Below are 18,269 nucleotides of genomic sequence, written 5' to 3'. Positions count from 1 at the left end.
CATTCCATTTAAATGTAACTTATTTAAATTCAAGCTAGAATGACAGTTCTGCATCATGTTACAATTTAAATTCAAACTCAGGAATTACTTTGAACTTTCAAAGCCACTGCAAATTCAGTTCTGAACATTTCACAACCTTGAATCACACCCAAAAAAACAAAAAAAACAAAAAAAAAAAAAAAAACAAAAAAAAAAAAAAAATAAAACAAAAAAAAATAAAAATAAAACACACACACACACACACACACACACACACACACACAAGCACACACACACACATACTCATATACACAAATATGCGCACACACACAAATACACACACACACACAAACACACACACACACACACGCACCACACACACATGCATATACACAAAATATGCGTGCACACACACACACAATACACACACAACGCATGCACACACACACACACACACACAAACACACACACAAATACACACACACACACGCACGCACACCACACACACAGAACACACACACACAATACACACACACACACACACACACACACACACACACACACACACACACACAAACATTCACACAAGGTCAGGGTGGACGTCTGTCTTTCGCAGCGCCACACTCAGATCCAGTTACCTGCCACCTACGGGATTGTGGGTAATATCACCTTCTCCATGTCATCACTAATGTAAAAGGCGAGCGTGCGCTCAGTTTGTGTGGCTCATGTTTCAGAGGGGTACTGGGACGCACATGCAGCCGGGAGCTAAAGTCAACAGCACACGAGGACAGTTCCGGAATGGAACACAACACAGCATTCAGAACAGAGCCTAAAACACACACACACACACTCTTCTCACGCAAACGTGGCAGAAGCTCAACCAACGCGCTGAAGAACTTCACATCAACACACTGAAAAGTCACAACAGTGACCTTTGAAAACATAAAACAGCCATTTTTTTCTTTTGTAAAGCGACAGTTTGAAGTTGATTTTATCCGTCAGGAATTGATTGGATTGGAAAATAGTGGACTTTTGTACCAGAATAGATCCAGACCTGGACTCTGCTCAGAAATCAAACCAGCACATTTGCACACTACCGGTGCTATTTGCACAGTATGCATCGCATACATGAATGAGCTTCTACATTTGCCAAAATGTGCATTACGCAACAAAATACAATTCATATATTATGAGAACAGTGTTATTTATATACTAATACTTACTGTACTTTTTATTAATAGTTAGAGTTAGCTTTTATTTTGATAACTTTTAATTTCAGTCAAATTTTTAGTAATTATGTAATGTGCATTTGTCATTTTTATTAGTTTTAATTTCAAGTATTAACATTTAGGTTTAATTTATTTTCATTTCAGTATTTTATTTTTAGTTTATAATAAACCACCCACATATATATATTATTCTAATTACTCTAATATAAATTAATATGAATTTTTTAAATTTTATTTTACATTTTTTCTTATTTTTAATATTAAATTTATTTTAGGTTTGTATTCATATTTTTCATTAGCTTTTATTTTTATGCTTTGTTTTTATTTTAATTGTAGTTAATTTTGATATGAGCTTTTGTCATTTTATTAGCTTTTGTTTATTATAATAATATTAATCAGGTTTAATAATTTTTTTCATTGCAGTTTTAATTTCAATTCAGTTTTAGTTTTTTTACTTCAACCTAAACTAAAAAATATTAGAAATATTGCCAACCGACCAAAATAAGTTCAGGATTGTCATCTAATATTTATATTTTATTTCAGCTTTATTTCAATTAACACAAATGTTTTATTATAGCATTATTAGTGTATAGTTTTTTATTTTTATACTTTGTTTTTATTTACATTTTATTTATTTTTTAGTAATTTTATGTACTTTTGTACTTTTTATTAGTTTTTGTTTATTTTAAATATTACTAATTTCATTTATTTTTATTGCAGCATTTTAGTTTTAGTTAATTAATTAATTTTAGTGCTTCAACTTAAACAAAAGGAAAATTAGAAAAGTTTAGCATAAGTGTACTAATATATATCTAAATGTAATTTTTGGGAAACACGTGTCAGTATAAAGTATGCAGCACGCTAGTATGCAAGTTTGTCAAAATAGCATAATTTCATCATTCACAATGAGACCAGAACTAATGTCACCACATCAAACAACCGCTAGTCAAACAAACAGAGCCGACGCTAACAGACATGAAGTCAAAGACGTGTTCGAAGCCTCCAGAGGAGCGTTACGCTGACAGCTTCACTAGTTCACTGACAGGAGTCTTTAATAGGCATGACTGCATTAGTCAATAATGTCACACATTCATCTGACGCTAAATATAGAGCTGCGAGAGTCCAGAGAGCCAGACATGATCTGATGCAACCCCGAAAACCAGCAATGATCCTCCGGCCCAGAGCTGCAGGGGTAATACAAATAAAACCACAACCACAACATGGCTCAGCGTGATTTTTAAATGAATATATGTGAGTCTGTGTTTGTTTACACGCGAGCAGCTCATGATCTGGTGTTCGAGGCTTTCAAACTCATGTCTGCATTTGCTGTGGGTTTGAATTGTTTTATACATGCATCTGCAAATGCAATATGCACCAAACGTCTTCACAAACTTGTATAAGAAGCACTTGGCTTTCCATCAAAATAAAAGAGGTTTAACAAGGGTACTAAAATCATTAAGGGCATAAATATTAGTATTACAATTCTACTGTTGTTCTATGTTAAAAATACATAGAACTACTACAACTGTTATTATTATTATTATGTTTTTTTTTTCTTTACATGTCTTATTTGTTTTAAATATTTTTATTGGGGCCAAACTTTGCAGCCTTACAAACAAGCAAAAAATTGACAAAATGTTTATTTATGTGTTTTATTTTTTCGGAGTAGATTTTACAAGAAAATACTCTTTAGGTCTTTCTGCTTAACAAAAATAAACATTTAAGAATACATGTTCAATATTTAAAATAAAATTATTATTATTATTATTATTATTATTTTCTTTAAATTATTTTACAGTCAAATATTACTAAAGTAATATTTCTCATTTTAGTAATATAATTAAATAATAATAATAATAGTTTTTTTTATATTATAGTCTTTATAATATATAGTCAAAAATTTCTAGGCCGAACTGTGAAGCCTTACAAAAGCATATTTTTCAGCATATTTTACAAGAAAATAGTATTTCAGACAATCTACCGCAAATATTCATATTTAATTCAATGTGCTACTTTGCCATTCCCTTGTAATTGTTTGTGAAATTTACTAACAATTTTTGCATGTCAAATGTTTAATGTTTAATGATTAAATCCTACATCAAATATTTTTTCAGTGTTTTTTTTTTTTTGGTTAAAATCACATTTTAACCCCAATAGCAGCTTTTAATCAGAAAAATCACAATTAAATGTTTCATGCAAATGCAAAACCTGAAAGTATAAATTGTCTTTATTTATCCAACGCTTTAGAATTTGTAAACCCTCACAAACCTTACACAGATACTAATAATTATTTTCCAGACAGGTTTGTACGCTGTACATGAAGCGCATCTGAAACTGTTAAAGCTGTACCTGTGGCTCTGCTCTCGTCCTGCGTCTGTCTCTCGTCTGCGTCCGCGTCCGCTCGTCTCGTCTGGATTCTGATGACGGGAACGCAGCGCGGCAGATCGGCCTCTTCATCCTCCGGGATGGGGTTGTACCAGATCTCGCCCTCGTCGTCGGCGTCGTTCTCCTCGGCCGGGTCGCTCCGGTGTTTGACTTTAGCAGCGGCCGGCGGGAGACGGCGAGGACGCACTTCTGCAGACATCAATCAAACACCATCAAACCACTGGACATTTACAGCAGTACCTAACCACTAAACCTTCAGAGATGAAGCCGAAGACGAATATTAGTACTAGTATAAATACTAGTATTTATTAGTATACATTATAAGACAAATATTAAATATTATATTCATTATTAGTATTATATTATAAAACAAAGTAAATGAAAATTAGAAATGTGGTTAGAACTGCAATTAGTGAATTAAACTAAAACTGAAATAATAATAAATTAAAAATAAATAAATAAAACTATTTAGAAATATAAAAAAATTAAATAAAAGTGACAAAAGTACTCCGTTACTAAAAATAAACTAAATTGAAAATAAATAAATAAATAAATAAATAAACTCAAAATATAAAAATATTTTTGAATTGAAAAATGAATTTAGTACTTCAAAAAATGAATATGAATTACTAAAATTGTAAACTGAAATAAACCTTAAAACTGAAATAAAAATAAATAAATACACTATTTAGAAATATAAAAATAAAATAAAAATGACAAAAGAACTTAATTACTAAAAAATAAAATTAATTGAAAAAAAATTGATTATAAATTTAGATATATAAAAAAAATCTAAATATAAAAATAAAATATCATGGCAAAAAAATGAAAAGGAATTTAGCTATTAAGTTGAAGTAGTAAAATTGTAAACTGAAATAAACCTTAAAACTGAAATAAAAATAAGTGAAATAAAACTATTTAAAAATATAACCCCTCTCCCCTCATAAAAAACTAATAAAAATAAAAATGACAAAAGCGATAACAAAATTACTAAAATTGAACTAAACTAAAAACAAATATTAGTTAATTTAAATAAAGCTGAAATCGAATAAAAGTACATATTAGATATAAAACTAAGAAAGAAAATGTAAATGTTGCCTTGTGTTACATTTCTGAAGTACTAAAAGTACTAACTAAAAGTAAAACTGAAATAAGACAAAATAAAAAATATAAATTAATGTAGAAATTTAAATAATTAATGCAACAAAAAAAAAATTAACGAAAGCACATACCAGAAATACTAAAAACTAAAATAGTTTTAAAAAGATGATATTTTAGTAGTTTTGGTATGTGTGTTTGTTTGTCATTTTTTATATTTATATTTTTATTTTAGAAGTTTTAGCATTCATTTTAATTTTAGTTCGATTTTAGTAATTCTGTTATGTGCTTTTGTATTGTATTCTTAAATCACTGTCGTTATCATTAATGAAAATGATTAAAAACATTTGTGTGAGCTGAAGTTAAATAAAATATAAATGCTGAAGTTGAAGGACTAAAATTACTGAAATACTGAAATAAAGGTAAATTAAAAATATTTAGAAATCTTTAAAAAACAAACACGCAAACTGCTTTAAAGAAAAAACTTACTGGAAATAACTAAGTCACTGAAGTGTAGTCATATTAAATTTGACAGAAGACACAAATGGGACACATGTGAGGATTATTAAAAGAATGAAAATAATTCTTTCTTGATCAACTCTGGAAGCATTCGCTTTGAGAATCAAGACTGATTCTGAGTGTTAACGGTGCACACCTCTGTCTGTCAGAAGTGCGTTAGACGGCGGCTGTGTTTGTGTTTGCTCCTCCTCGGCTGCAGGGGGCGCTGTGACGGAGCTCTGCTGGAGCCACTGCCGTTTCTTGGAGACCGTGATGTGGTTAAACGGGGTCTGACGCTGACAGACAAACTCCATCGCTGCGGCAAACACAAACGAACAAAACCAACACTTCTGCTGATTCAGCTCATCTGACTGCTGCCGTTAGCGCAAAACATGCAAGTGCATCCGGTTAGCTCCAACACAAGTCCAAAATCAAACCCAAAAAAGTCATTTATTGTTTTTGGTTTCATAAAAATCTCAAAACCTTCAGCGTCAAACGGGACTGACAGCATCTTTCATCATGAAACCATTTATCGACTCTGCACTGCTTTCTAATATTCACAAGCAGTGCCGTTATCGTTAACTAAAACTAAGCTATTAAAAACATTTTCGTTCATTGGTTTTACGCTGAATTCAAATAAAATATAATATTAGACAAAAAACTTAAAGCTAAAAATTAGAAATGTGGAATTTGTTTCCTAAAAGTACTAACTGAAACTAAAACTGAAATAAAAATAAATCCAAACTATTAAGAAATATAGAACAACTAATAAATGCACATAACAAATTTACAAAAAAAAATGGAAAAATATAGAAAAGTTCTTAAAAAAAAAAAAATCAATATCAATAAAAACTTTAAAAGTACATTAAGGAAAATATGAAGAAAAAAAATGCCTTGGCAAGAAATAAGTCTAATCTGAAGTATTAAAATTACTAACTAAAATAATAAAAAAACAAAAAAAAACATTATTATATAACTATAAAAATGACAAAAGCACATAAAAATATTACTAAAAATAAATTAAATAATATAATATATTTTACATAAATATTTTAAATATTTTAACAAATAAATATTTTTAAAAATAACAAATATTTAAAACATTTACATAAATATTTTTTTCAAAAGTAAATAAATATTAACATAAATATTTCAGATATTTAGACAAATATTTAGAATATTTTAATAAGCATTCTTGCTTTTACAAATGGTTATTTAAATATTCAAAAGTATTTAAATACATATTTAAAAAATGTAAATAAATACTTAAAATATTTACACAAATATTTTTTAAAAATGTGAAAAATAGATTTACAAAAAAATTATAAATATTTAAAATATTTATACAAATATTTTAAATATTTCGATAATAAACCCTCTATAAAAGCGAAAAATAACTTTTGGGGCGTTTTAAGATTAAAAAGCACATCAGTGCATCTGTATGTACAGCTGATGTTCTTCAGTCAGATTTAGTCTGTTGTGATACGCATGACCCTGTCTGTCTTTGAGTCAAAGTGGGTCTGGGGTGAATAAGGGCACGTCAATCCAAACATACCTGAACCATTTGACTGCTAAACAGTCAGTATATGATTACAGACGCTCAGATGTGTTTTTACAGCTCAAGCATTTACCAACAACACAATCATGTGATGCTGCACTTATATAAGGTGGATTTGAAACTCTCGCTAAGCTCTTTAGCGGCTCTTTCCCGCTCGGATGATTTTCCTCTAAGAACGGGGTGGAAAAGGGACAACAAGGTGTTGGAAATGCGGGTAAGATTCACCCCAATCACTCAAAAACAGGCCTCACAAGATGGTAAAAATGTGCTAGATGTTGTTTTGCTTTCTCTGAAACTGCATGTGACTACAGATGTGTTTACTATTTGTTGCATTAAAGCCATTAAAACTGCAATCACAATATCTGACTTAAACGTGCGAGGGAAAAACAGCTTAATAATACTAATAACAAACAAATAAATAAAGTTCATTTCATTATTAAATAAAGGAGAAATGCAGATTGAGTCAAACATGCAAGAGAAAAACAGTTAAATATTAAATGCATAACTAAATAACTTAATTAAGAAATAAATAAATGAGATGGAGGTTGACTCAAACATGCAAGAAAAAAATAGCTAAATAATAATAAATAAAGTGAATTTATGTAAATTGATTTTTACTTTTATAAAACAATAACTAAAACAGAAATAAAATCTAACTATATTAATAAAACCCCATGAATGAAAATGACTATAACACTTGAGAAAATGGCCAAAACTTTAACTAAAACGAAAAATATAAACTAATTCATTTTGAGAAACTAATAGCATCTGAGTGCTAGAAGAGGAATGCTTTAATAACTGCTGAAGTTCACTGAAGGCTGCGTTAAAACCACTTCACAGCGGTTCGTGATGCACTGAGAGTGTGTTTGAAGAGCGTCGCATGCGTGACCGTGTGTGTGTGTGTGTGTGTGTGTGTGTGTGTGTGTGTTCAGTCTGACTGCGCTGCTGCGGGGTTTGGGTTATTGTGAGGTTACACAGTTCAAAGCTCAGCTGTGACGCCGTTAAAGGGTCTTTCATGACGGAGGACGAGCTCTCACACGCCCAGGATTCCTCTGAACTCACACACACACACACACACACACACACACACACACACACACACACACACACACACACACACACACACACACACACACACACACACACCACACACACACACACACACACACACACACACACACACAGACTTATACATACACATCACACCACACACACACACACAGACTTATACACGCACTTACACACTTACACACACACACACACACATATACATTACACAAAACACACACATACACACTTACACACACATAAACATGCACACACTTATACACACACACACACACAGACTTATACACGCACTTATACACACACACACACACTCACTCACACAATACACAGACTTATAAACGCACTTATACACACACAGACTTATACAATGCACACACTTATACACACACACACACACACACCACTTATATACATACACTCAAACACACACATACACACTTATACACTCATACACATGCACACACTTATACACATACACACACACAGACTTAGTACCGCACTTATACACACAACACACACACTCACTCACACACACACAGACTTATAACACATACAACTTATACACACACAGACTTATACATGCACTTATACACACACACACACACACACTTATATACATACACAAACACACACATACACACATTATACACAAACACATAGACACACACTTATACACACATGCACACACTTAACACACCACACACAGACTTATACACGCACTTATACACACACACACACACTTTCACTCACACACACACAGACACACACACACACACACACACACACACACACACACACACACTCATATACATACACAAACACACACATACACACTTATACACATACACATACACACACTTATACACACACACACACACAGACTTATACACGCACTTATACACACACACACACACTCACTCACACACACACAGACTTATACACGCACTTATACACACACACACACACACACACACACACACACACACATATACATACACAAACACACACATACACACTTATACACATACACAACAAAACACTTATACACATACACACACACAGACTTATACACGCACTTATACACACACACACACACACACACACACACACACACACACACAGACTTATACATGCACTTACACACACACAGACTTATACATGCACTTATACACACACACACACACACACACGCACACACACTTATATACATACACAAACACACACATACACAATTATACACACACACACAGACTTATACATGCACTTATACACACACACACACACACACACACACACACACACACACACACACACACACTTATATACACACACACAAACACACACATACACACTTATACACATATACACACACCTTTACACACACATACACACACACACACACACACACAGTTATACACTTATTAAAAATCTAGATTAAAACACACCTCTTTGGCCAATCATTCAAATAATGCGTCTCATAATTTTGTACTGCAGTTATATCTGATCAAATGCACATTATTATTCTTTAGTTTGGGTTAAACTAATTAATTTTACTTGGCTGGAACAGCAGCTACGCTAATTATGTCTCTATTTGTTTCTCTGTTTTGTCATTATAAGCGTAATGGTTTTCATACTGTACAAACTATTTTCTATCGCCCTGCACCTACCCCTCACAGAAAACTTTCTGCTGTTTCAGATTTTCAGTACACTCCATTCTGTGTGATTTATAAGCTTGTTTCCTCATGGGGACCAAAAAAATGTCCCAAAATCCACTGGTATTTCTATCCTTGTGAGGACACTTGGTGCCCATAATGTGATAAATACTAGGTACACACACACACACCAGCCGCACACTTACACACAAACAAGTGTGAACTTTAGACAGGTCTAAATATGGAGCAGCGGACTCGATTACAACAGCCGTCACTCAAGGGATCGGCTGAAACAATTACAGCGGGAAAAACCACTGATGCAAACACTTCCCAAGAACAGCTTTCAAGGAAATCCAAATAATAAAAGCCAAATGAAGCACACTGCAACCAGAAAACCATTTGGAGACCTTTTGCACATTTTCTCATTTAAAAATGCTAACCCAAAAATCCAGAGCAAAACTATTTTTAAACGTTTATATAAATGTTTAAAATATTTATATATCAGCGATAATAAATCAGCATATTAGAATGATTTCTGAATTGACTGAAGTAATGATGCTGAAAATACAGCTTTGATCGCAGAAATAAATTAGAGTTTAGAGTATGTTAAAATAGAAAACCATTATTTTAAATTGTAATAATATTTCACTATTTTTGTGTATTTTTGCTCAAATAAATGCAGCCTTGATGAGCATATGTATATATGTCTTATATGTAACTGCTTTTCCCCCCAAATATTTTGCTTGTACAACAAATGACATTTGCTTTACTATTTTTCTAAACAATTACTATCAGAAGTTTCTACAAAGAATGATGCTGTAATTCTTTCTCTGAAACCACACGTGACTACATGTTTTTAATATTAAAACTACAATCACAGTCTTGATGCTTCAGTTTCATGGAGACTGACTCTTTGGTCCTAAAACAACCCAAAAATCCACAGCAAACATATCTATACAAGTTAATTTGACGCTTCACAAACACAGAAAGTGTCAATATTTTTCACAATTATATCATTTCAACACTAGATCTATTGCTTTATCAATTCAGACTCTACAAACTGCTTTTCCTCTCAAATGTGTGGCTTGCACAGTGTTTCTTTACAAAAAAAAATGACACTAGTTTTTATATTTTTCTATCCAATGCAAAAGCATTCAGACTTCTGAAGAGTTGTTTGTTTGTTTTGCAATGTGACATTATTTTAACGAGGATTATGCACATTTTTTATTATAAAAATCTCATTCTCATTATTTTAAACACAGTAACAGTAAAGAAAATCATAACTTGAACAACACTTTTTAATAATTAAAACCGGCATTCATTAAAGGAAGTGAAACAAATACTACATTGCATACTTATAATAGTTCTAATCTATTTATATATAACCTATTATATATATATATATATATATATATATATAGATATATATATATATATATATATATATATATTATGCTATAATTTATTTATTTATTCTTATTTTTTGGTTTATTTTCTTTGGATATTTCATTGCTGCCATTGTTTTATTTTTATTATTATTTTGATCGAAATAAAGATGTCATATCATTCATATATATATATATATATATATAATTTTTGTAAAATTTTATTATGTAAATAAATAATTTATATAAAATATATAATTTTTGAATATAACATATATATAATTATTTTTCTTCAAACATTAATAACAATACTTTCGGTAATTAAAACTTGTAAGGGGGCAAATTAATGCAGAATTGTCAAAAAAACAAAAAAAACAACAACAACAACAAAAAAACAAAAACAAGGTACAATCCAAATAATATTAAAGATAAAGATGGGATTAAAATAAAATGGCATGTTTTCTTAAAAGTAGTAACAATACATTTATTTGTTTATTTATTTATGCATTTAAAATACAGTAACAGTAAAGAGAATCATAAATGGAAACAATGATTTTTTTTAAATAATTAAAATCAGAATAAGTTATATGTATTATAGTAGTTGGGACTTCATAGGCACTTTTTATACAATTTTACTAATTAAATATTTATATAAAATATATAATTGTAAATATTAATATATATAAAAAGATATTCAAATTATTAATACAAATATTTTCAGTGATTAAAATTTGGGAGTGGGCAAATTTATGCAAGATTGTCAAGAAAATAATGTCACAATGCATATAATATTGAAAGAAAAACATGGTCTTTTTTGGGGTGAAATATGACTTGAACGTGTTCTTAAAGGTTTGTGTGAGATTAACCAGTGTTTCTCTAAAATAAACCAGGCTATCTAAATAGATAAGCACACAAACGCTACTAAAATAAGTTCAGTCTCCTCATTCAAACCTCAGACACCTAAGATTAAAATAAGCCGTGGTGAACAGGACGGACTAATCCTACCTTAACGAACGTGTAATGTCTCTTTTCTAATCCCCGCTTGCATTCAAGCCCTCAGGAACAGAGCGCAAACAAGTGAAACGACAGCTTTGGCATTCCAAATATTCCCTCCCTGGGGCTCCGTGTTTCCATGGGACGGGAATTCACTCGAGAACAGCTTCCTCCGGCCCAAAACAAACACCACCGGCTCATCAGCAGATACATATTTTGTGCAAAATTGTTAAGCATAATGTTGTCAGGGAGATACACGCACAGTGTTGTGTATGTGTAGCCAGTTTGTGTGTGTGTGTGTGTGTGTGTGTGTGTGTGTGTGTGTGTGTGTGTGTGTGTGTGTGTGTGTGTGTGTGTGTGTGTGTGTGTGTGTGTGTGTGTGTGTGTGTGTGTGTCAACAGTTGTCTTCTCAAAAACAAACACGCTTCCTGGCCACACTCCATGAAAATGCGCTAGCAATGCCAAACTCATGGATTCTATTCTCAGGAAATGCACAGTGAATAAAAAAATAAAAAACGATCATCACTTACTCACTAGTGGATGCTCTGCAGTGAATGGGTGCCGTCAGAATGACAGCTGATAAAAACATCACAATAATCCACACCACTCCAGTCCATCAGTTCACATCTGGAGAAGACAAAAGCTGAAACAAATCCAGCATTAAGATGTTTTTAACTAAAATACATAGAGTCTATAATCCATAATAACTCTTCCTCCAGTGAAAAAAAACGGTCTGGTCTGAATCAGCAGAGAAATCTGCACAGATCAAGCGCCGTTTACAAGCCAAAACAAGATCAAAATGAGTCTATAAACAAATATGCGGATGGATTTTTAATGTGAGAAACAACAGGAGATGCACTTTTTCACTAAAGGAAGTGTTATTATGGATTAGCAACGGTTTGAGGTTAAAAACGTCTTAATGCTGGATTTGTTTCATCTTTTGTCTTCTCCAGATGTTAACTGATGGACTGGAGTGCTGTGGATTATTGTGATGTTTTTATCAGCTGTTTGGACTCTCATTCTGACGGCACCCATTCACATCAATTGGTGAGAAAGTGATGCAATGCTACATTTCTCCAAATCTGATGAAGAAACAAACTCCTCTACATCTTGGATTAAATTTTCATTCTGGGGTAAACTACTCCTTTAAGTCACTTTGGATAAAAGCATCTGCCAAATGCATGAATGTAACAGCGTTGTGAATTTCCATGAACACCACATTCACTTCCTCTAAACTGGCTCGCATGGCAGTAAAGAGCATTCAGTTTGAACTCTATTATTTCTACACCAGCCGCCAAAAAGCCACATTAAACACACAAGATGAGCTCTGCTTGTGTTAATGGTTTATGCTTGAATCTGACCTAGAAACCAATTTACAAAGCTTTTGATCTTTAATGTTGTTACATCGTTAAGTGCAGCATGACTATAAAGTGCATTTGAAGCATGCATTTTGAATTACCTCTTAAAAAGCATTTGTTTACATGCAAGACGCCTAAAAGAAGTCAACGTTACTGCTCTACACACAAACAAAATACAACAAACTTGCATGAAATCTTAAGCACTGTGAAATGAATGAAGCCTGATGCATTCAGATTTGTGGTTTACACTGGAATTAGTTAGAACTCGAACGCAAAATCAAAATGATTCCTGTTGGTTTCATGACACTAGATAGCTGTCAACCACCTGTTTTCTTGGATGCACACTTGACAGTGGATGAGTGACCTTTAAAGCACACTGATAACCCAACCATCTGCAGGGTCACGTCTTTTCAGGGTTTCAGTATCTCAACACAATAAACATTCGCAATTAACATCAGCACAAAACCACCACCATCACCAAGACGACAAGCATGAAATGAATTATTCAGAGAGTGAGTGTGTTAGTGGAGAGGAACCAATCGAGCCTCCGACACGCTTCTGCCAAACGTGTTACGTGAAACGCCAGTAAGGCCCGTTCACACCAAGGACGATAACGACAAAGATAACGATAAAGATATAGTTCTAAAAAATCGTTCGCATTATTAAAGAATAGCAGAGGCTATAACGATAAAGGCACAGAAAAACGATATCTTTGGAATCCCTTTCAGAACAATTTCTTTCCAGCTGATGAACGCTACAAACACTGACATCCAATCAGAATCAATCCTGCTGTAACGAGCTCGAGAATTCAAAGCCGAATAAAAAAAATCCTACTATAATAAATACTACACATATCTGTACCCTAATATCTGTATCCTTATAGTTATCTTTATACACTAGTCAACATTGAAGTGGATCAAAAAAGTTTTCCAAAGACAAGAATGCATTTTGGTTTTTATCTAAAATCTAAAATCAATTCCAATCCCAGAATCATATATTTAAGGTCAGGAATCGGATACTTGTATAATTAAAATTTCAATTCCTGTGTGTGCATCTTTTTTTTTTTTTTTCAACGAGGAGCTATTAAAAATGTATTTGTCTTTGATTCATTCATTCAAGAAATTCATTCAAAAACACAGATTCATCCAGTGATGAAACAAGTAAATCTTGAGTGAGTCATTGAATCATTCTATTCATACATTCCATGAGATTTTGTTTAGTTGTCCATTATATTTTATTTTTTTTGAGAGAACCACAACCTAATTAAAAAAGACAAAATCAAAACAATATATTCCACACAAAAAGAACACAACCGATTCCAGTTTTAGATAAAGCAGCAGCAATTAAATGTTTCATAATTAAAAGACACAGAATTAATATGTTTGACTCTTAACCACACTGGAATCGAAACTGGGAATCGATTAGAATCGGAATCAGAATTAAAATCGATCAAATTCAAACAATACCCAACCCTAGGTTTTAGGACAACTTTGATGAAAGGTTTTGATCCACTTCAGATGTTAACTAGAGCAGTTATCGTTCTTGGTGTGAACGGGGCTTAAGTCGTGAAGGGAGAGGAGGAAAAAACCCGGCACCGGTTAAAAGACACCCAGAAGCTCTCCCAGCATTTTCCGCAGGAGATTGTGAGATGAATGAGATGGTCCTCCACGACAGCGGGCGTCCATACCTGTCTGCTGTCGCGCCGTTTTGGGCCTCACGTGATTGGCTCTCAGCGAAGAACCAGCGATCCTCTGCTTCATTTCGGACGAAAGCACGCGACCTTTCTGCATCCACTCTTGCATCTTGTTGACGGTGACTCCAGGATGTTTGGGCACCGTTGTATCGTCGCAGGATTGTCGCGTCGAAACAGGCGTCGGGAGGGTTTCCGTAGGATTCGCCAGTTGCGCATCACGTCCCGATGCGACCGCGGGTCGCGTCTCTTCCTTGCGATTTGACGAGTACTTCACCTTGCTATCGCTCACCGACCGCTGGAGCATCGGTTTGGGATTTGCGCTGAGAATATTCTGCAAGCTTCTGCTTTGCGAAGACCCTGTCAATCCCACCCCACATTGTTTAATAAATGCAAACACCTGCGAATCAGAATCGTTCCGACGCTCTTCAGAAACATCGCTTCCTGTGCTAACGCTATCGTTGGATTGACTTGCGCTACTGGCCTGATCCACAAATCCGTTATCTTCAACCTGACCGTCAAAACTGATGTTATGCATTGTGTTTATTAGCAAATAATACGCCTCTTTTAGTTGCGACTTCAGTCGGTCTGTTTCTTGCGTGGTTTTGTTAGACCCCGATGCCGATATTGGCTCATCGGTATTTTTATTTCGGTCGTTCAACTGAGTGTACGACTCATAAAAGGGCAGGATTTGGTTATCGTAATAATCGTCGTCCTCGCTGTCGACTGAGTGGTGTCGAGGGGCCCCGTCTCTCAGCCCGGGGGCCAATGTTATTTCCAGATCAGTGGGGAAAAAAGTCGGACTTTGTAATGCGGGCATCCTAAAATCTCCATGATACTCCAGAGAACTCTCTATAACCTGAATTAGATCGCTTTCCGCGGCTATATAATCAAACACGTGAGGCTGTGGGCTCCTGAAGTCGCCCGTAATATTTTTCCCGGACTTTTGCTCAAGTAATGTAACATTTGGCTCTTTATTCTTTAGATCTTGACCATCTGTTAGCTTTAAAGCCTCTCGTTTTGGTTTTAAATCGCAGCCGCCGAAACCGATCGAGTCTCCGCGGACGCGCGGCGTGTGGACGCGCTTGAGCTCGGTCCGCTCGCTTTGATCAGCGGGGCCCCCGGCGCACCGGGGAACCGGGTCCGCGATCGCACAGCTCTGCTCAGCCCTCATCGTGCTTGATATGTAATTTCTCTCTGTTTGCGTCTGAGAAACTTTTTCTTTACCTTCTCTCGGCCGGTTCGCGGTGCTCGCGTCTTTCCCTTTGGGTTTCTTGCCCCTGAGTTTGGCTAGAATTGTCCTCCGCAGAGGATCAGCCATCGGTACCGATCCGATCCTCCAGCTTTAGTTCCGTTCAGCGGCGCTCCGGAGCAAAAGTAACCGTGTTAGAAGCGCATCCGTGCGGCCAGGAGACTCCGACACACCGCGGTCAGAGCGCTGCTCCATGATCCACTGAAATCAAATCACACACGCACACACATTCTCTCTCTCTCTCTCTCTCTCTCTCTCTCTGGGTGTGTGTGTGTGTGTGTGTGTGTGTGTGTGTTGAAATAGTTCAGATTGTTTCTGTGGGGGTTAAAGGTTTAGAGGCGGAGCTCAAACAAACTCCACATGCAACCAGCAGCTCTGCGGCTACTTCACTCAAAGAGCTTCTTGCAAATATTCTGTGCACACTATTCCATAGCAAAACACTTGTATTTACTAGTAGTACATACTACTTACATAATACGTAAAAAATATTAACTAAATAAATAATAAAAAATAAAAAACTTTATTTTTATATATATAAACTTTAAACTTTATATAATTTCATATATTATATATAGGCTATATGTGTGTGTGTGTGTGTGTGTGTGTGTGTGTGTGTGTGTGTGTGTGTGTGTGTGTGTGTCTATTATAATTTTGACAGTACACATGTATATATTTTAATTATAAAATATATATTTGATTATATATTTGTAATATTTTTTATAAAAAATTTTGATATATTTTTATATTTATACTACAATTATAATATATATATATATATATATATATATATATATATATATATATATATACATTTAAAAAAAACTAAGCTATGTACTGTATATAACTTTTAGAACAATATAAACATATATAAAGAATATATAACATACTGTATGTCTTTAAAAATCTTAAAAAATACGTTATATTAAAAGATAAGTATGAATTTATATATTTTTTATATAATATACAATAATATTAAAACAGTAAATTATTATATCAAATACAATGTATATAATAAATGTATAATTTATTATATTTAAAATAGTGAACAATATATGGCTCAATTTACCCAAACTGACCCTACTGTATAAATTATATTATAAAATCATAAATATATAATATTAGTACATTATATAAAAATATAATTAATAATAGCTAAAAAATAAAATAATAATAGTCTGACCGTCATTAACAGTTTTTGTATGTTTTTTTATATATATTTTTTTATTCTAATTTTTCAGCATTATATGATATTTATTAATATCTTAAAGTTACCTGAAGTAGATCTGAATTCGTTCTCATGTTTGTAGTATTGCTGTAGTTTTAAATTCAATTATGATACTCCATAACTTTTAATCTATGAGTTATTAAACCTGATGTTGGTCTCATAGTTTATGACTGGAGCATCTTGGATGAGTAGGCGATGGGTTTATATTGCAGGTAATGATCAGGCCTGTTTAAACAGATTACAGCTCAACACTGATTTGAACTAATAGGCTGATTATGTCTCAATGGGATAATCATCACAGGAATGACAGCCTCTGTGCTCTGCAGGGGAAAGTGTTTTTTTTCATTCATATTCCAGCCTTCTTGTTTACAAACTTGTCAGCGCACGTCTGAGACGGACCGGAGCACGCACAGATCCCATCAACACACCTGCATGTCCCTGCAGCCTCCGGCTTCTGGGAATAATCGGGAATTTTGTCTGAAAGACAGTCAGTAACCGGCAAATCACTTCATCTGTTCCCTCCGAGATCCTGCGATTAAAATACTGACTCATGCTTTTCTTTTAGATTCCACAAACGTCCGACAGAGAGAGCCAAGAGACACAAACAACATCTTAGGATTTATTTGATTGTTAATCCCCTATTCATAATCGCATCGTAAATCAGCTACCTCAGCAATAAATACAATAATTCATACATTTCCGCTGATTTTTTTAATGCTCTGCATTTAAAGAGTGCATACCAAAATACAATATGCCTGCAGCCTAATAAATATTGAAATCGTTTGTGTTTGTATATAGAACAGTAGACTTATTGACAGTAAAATCATAATTAAAATGAATTAACTTAAATAAAATCACTAAAAATAAGTTTATTTCTTATTTTAAATTAGTTGTTTTCA

General features: G+C 33.7%; 1 protein-coding gene across 4 annotated transcripts in view; it reads right to left on the bottom strand.

Annotated features, from left to right (window-relative positions):
* The window catches only part of syde2 (synapse defective 1, Rho GTPase, homolog 2 (C. elegans)), a 36,508-nt gene extending 20,108 nt beyond the window's left edge, over positions 1–16,400 (bottom strand). Inside the window, exons 1-3 of one of the 4 annotated variants that reach the window (XM_042750075.1) lie at positions 14,891–16,400; positions 5,347–5,505; positions 3,558–3,782 (exon numbers count right to left, since the gene is read on the bottom strand). In XM_042750075.1, coding sequence (XP_042606009.1) covers positions 3,558–3,782; positions 5,347–5,505; positions 14,891–16,214 — 1,708 coding nt within the window. In that variant the 5' untranslated portion in view covers positions 16,215–16,400. The remainder of the gene's footprint in view (positions 1–3,557; positions 3,783–5,346; positions 5,506–14,890) is intronic. The other 3 variants (XM_042750077.1, XM_042750076.1, XM_042750078.1) reach the window with 3 other exon arrangements.
* Between the last annotated feature and the right edge of the window lie 1,869 nt (positions 16,401–18,269).

Source organism: Cyprinus carpio, chromosome B23 (genome assembly GCF_018340385.1).
Source record: "Cyprinus carpio isolate SPL01 chromosome B23, ASM1834038v1, whole genome shotgun sequence".
Classification (NCBI taxonomy): domain Eukaryota; kingdom Metazoa; phylum Chordata; class Actinopteri; order Cypriniformes; family Cyprinidae; genus Cyprinus; species Cyprinus carpio.
Note: the sequence above shows the minus strand (reverse complement) of the source record. Positions and strands in the feature narration are given on the sequence as shown.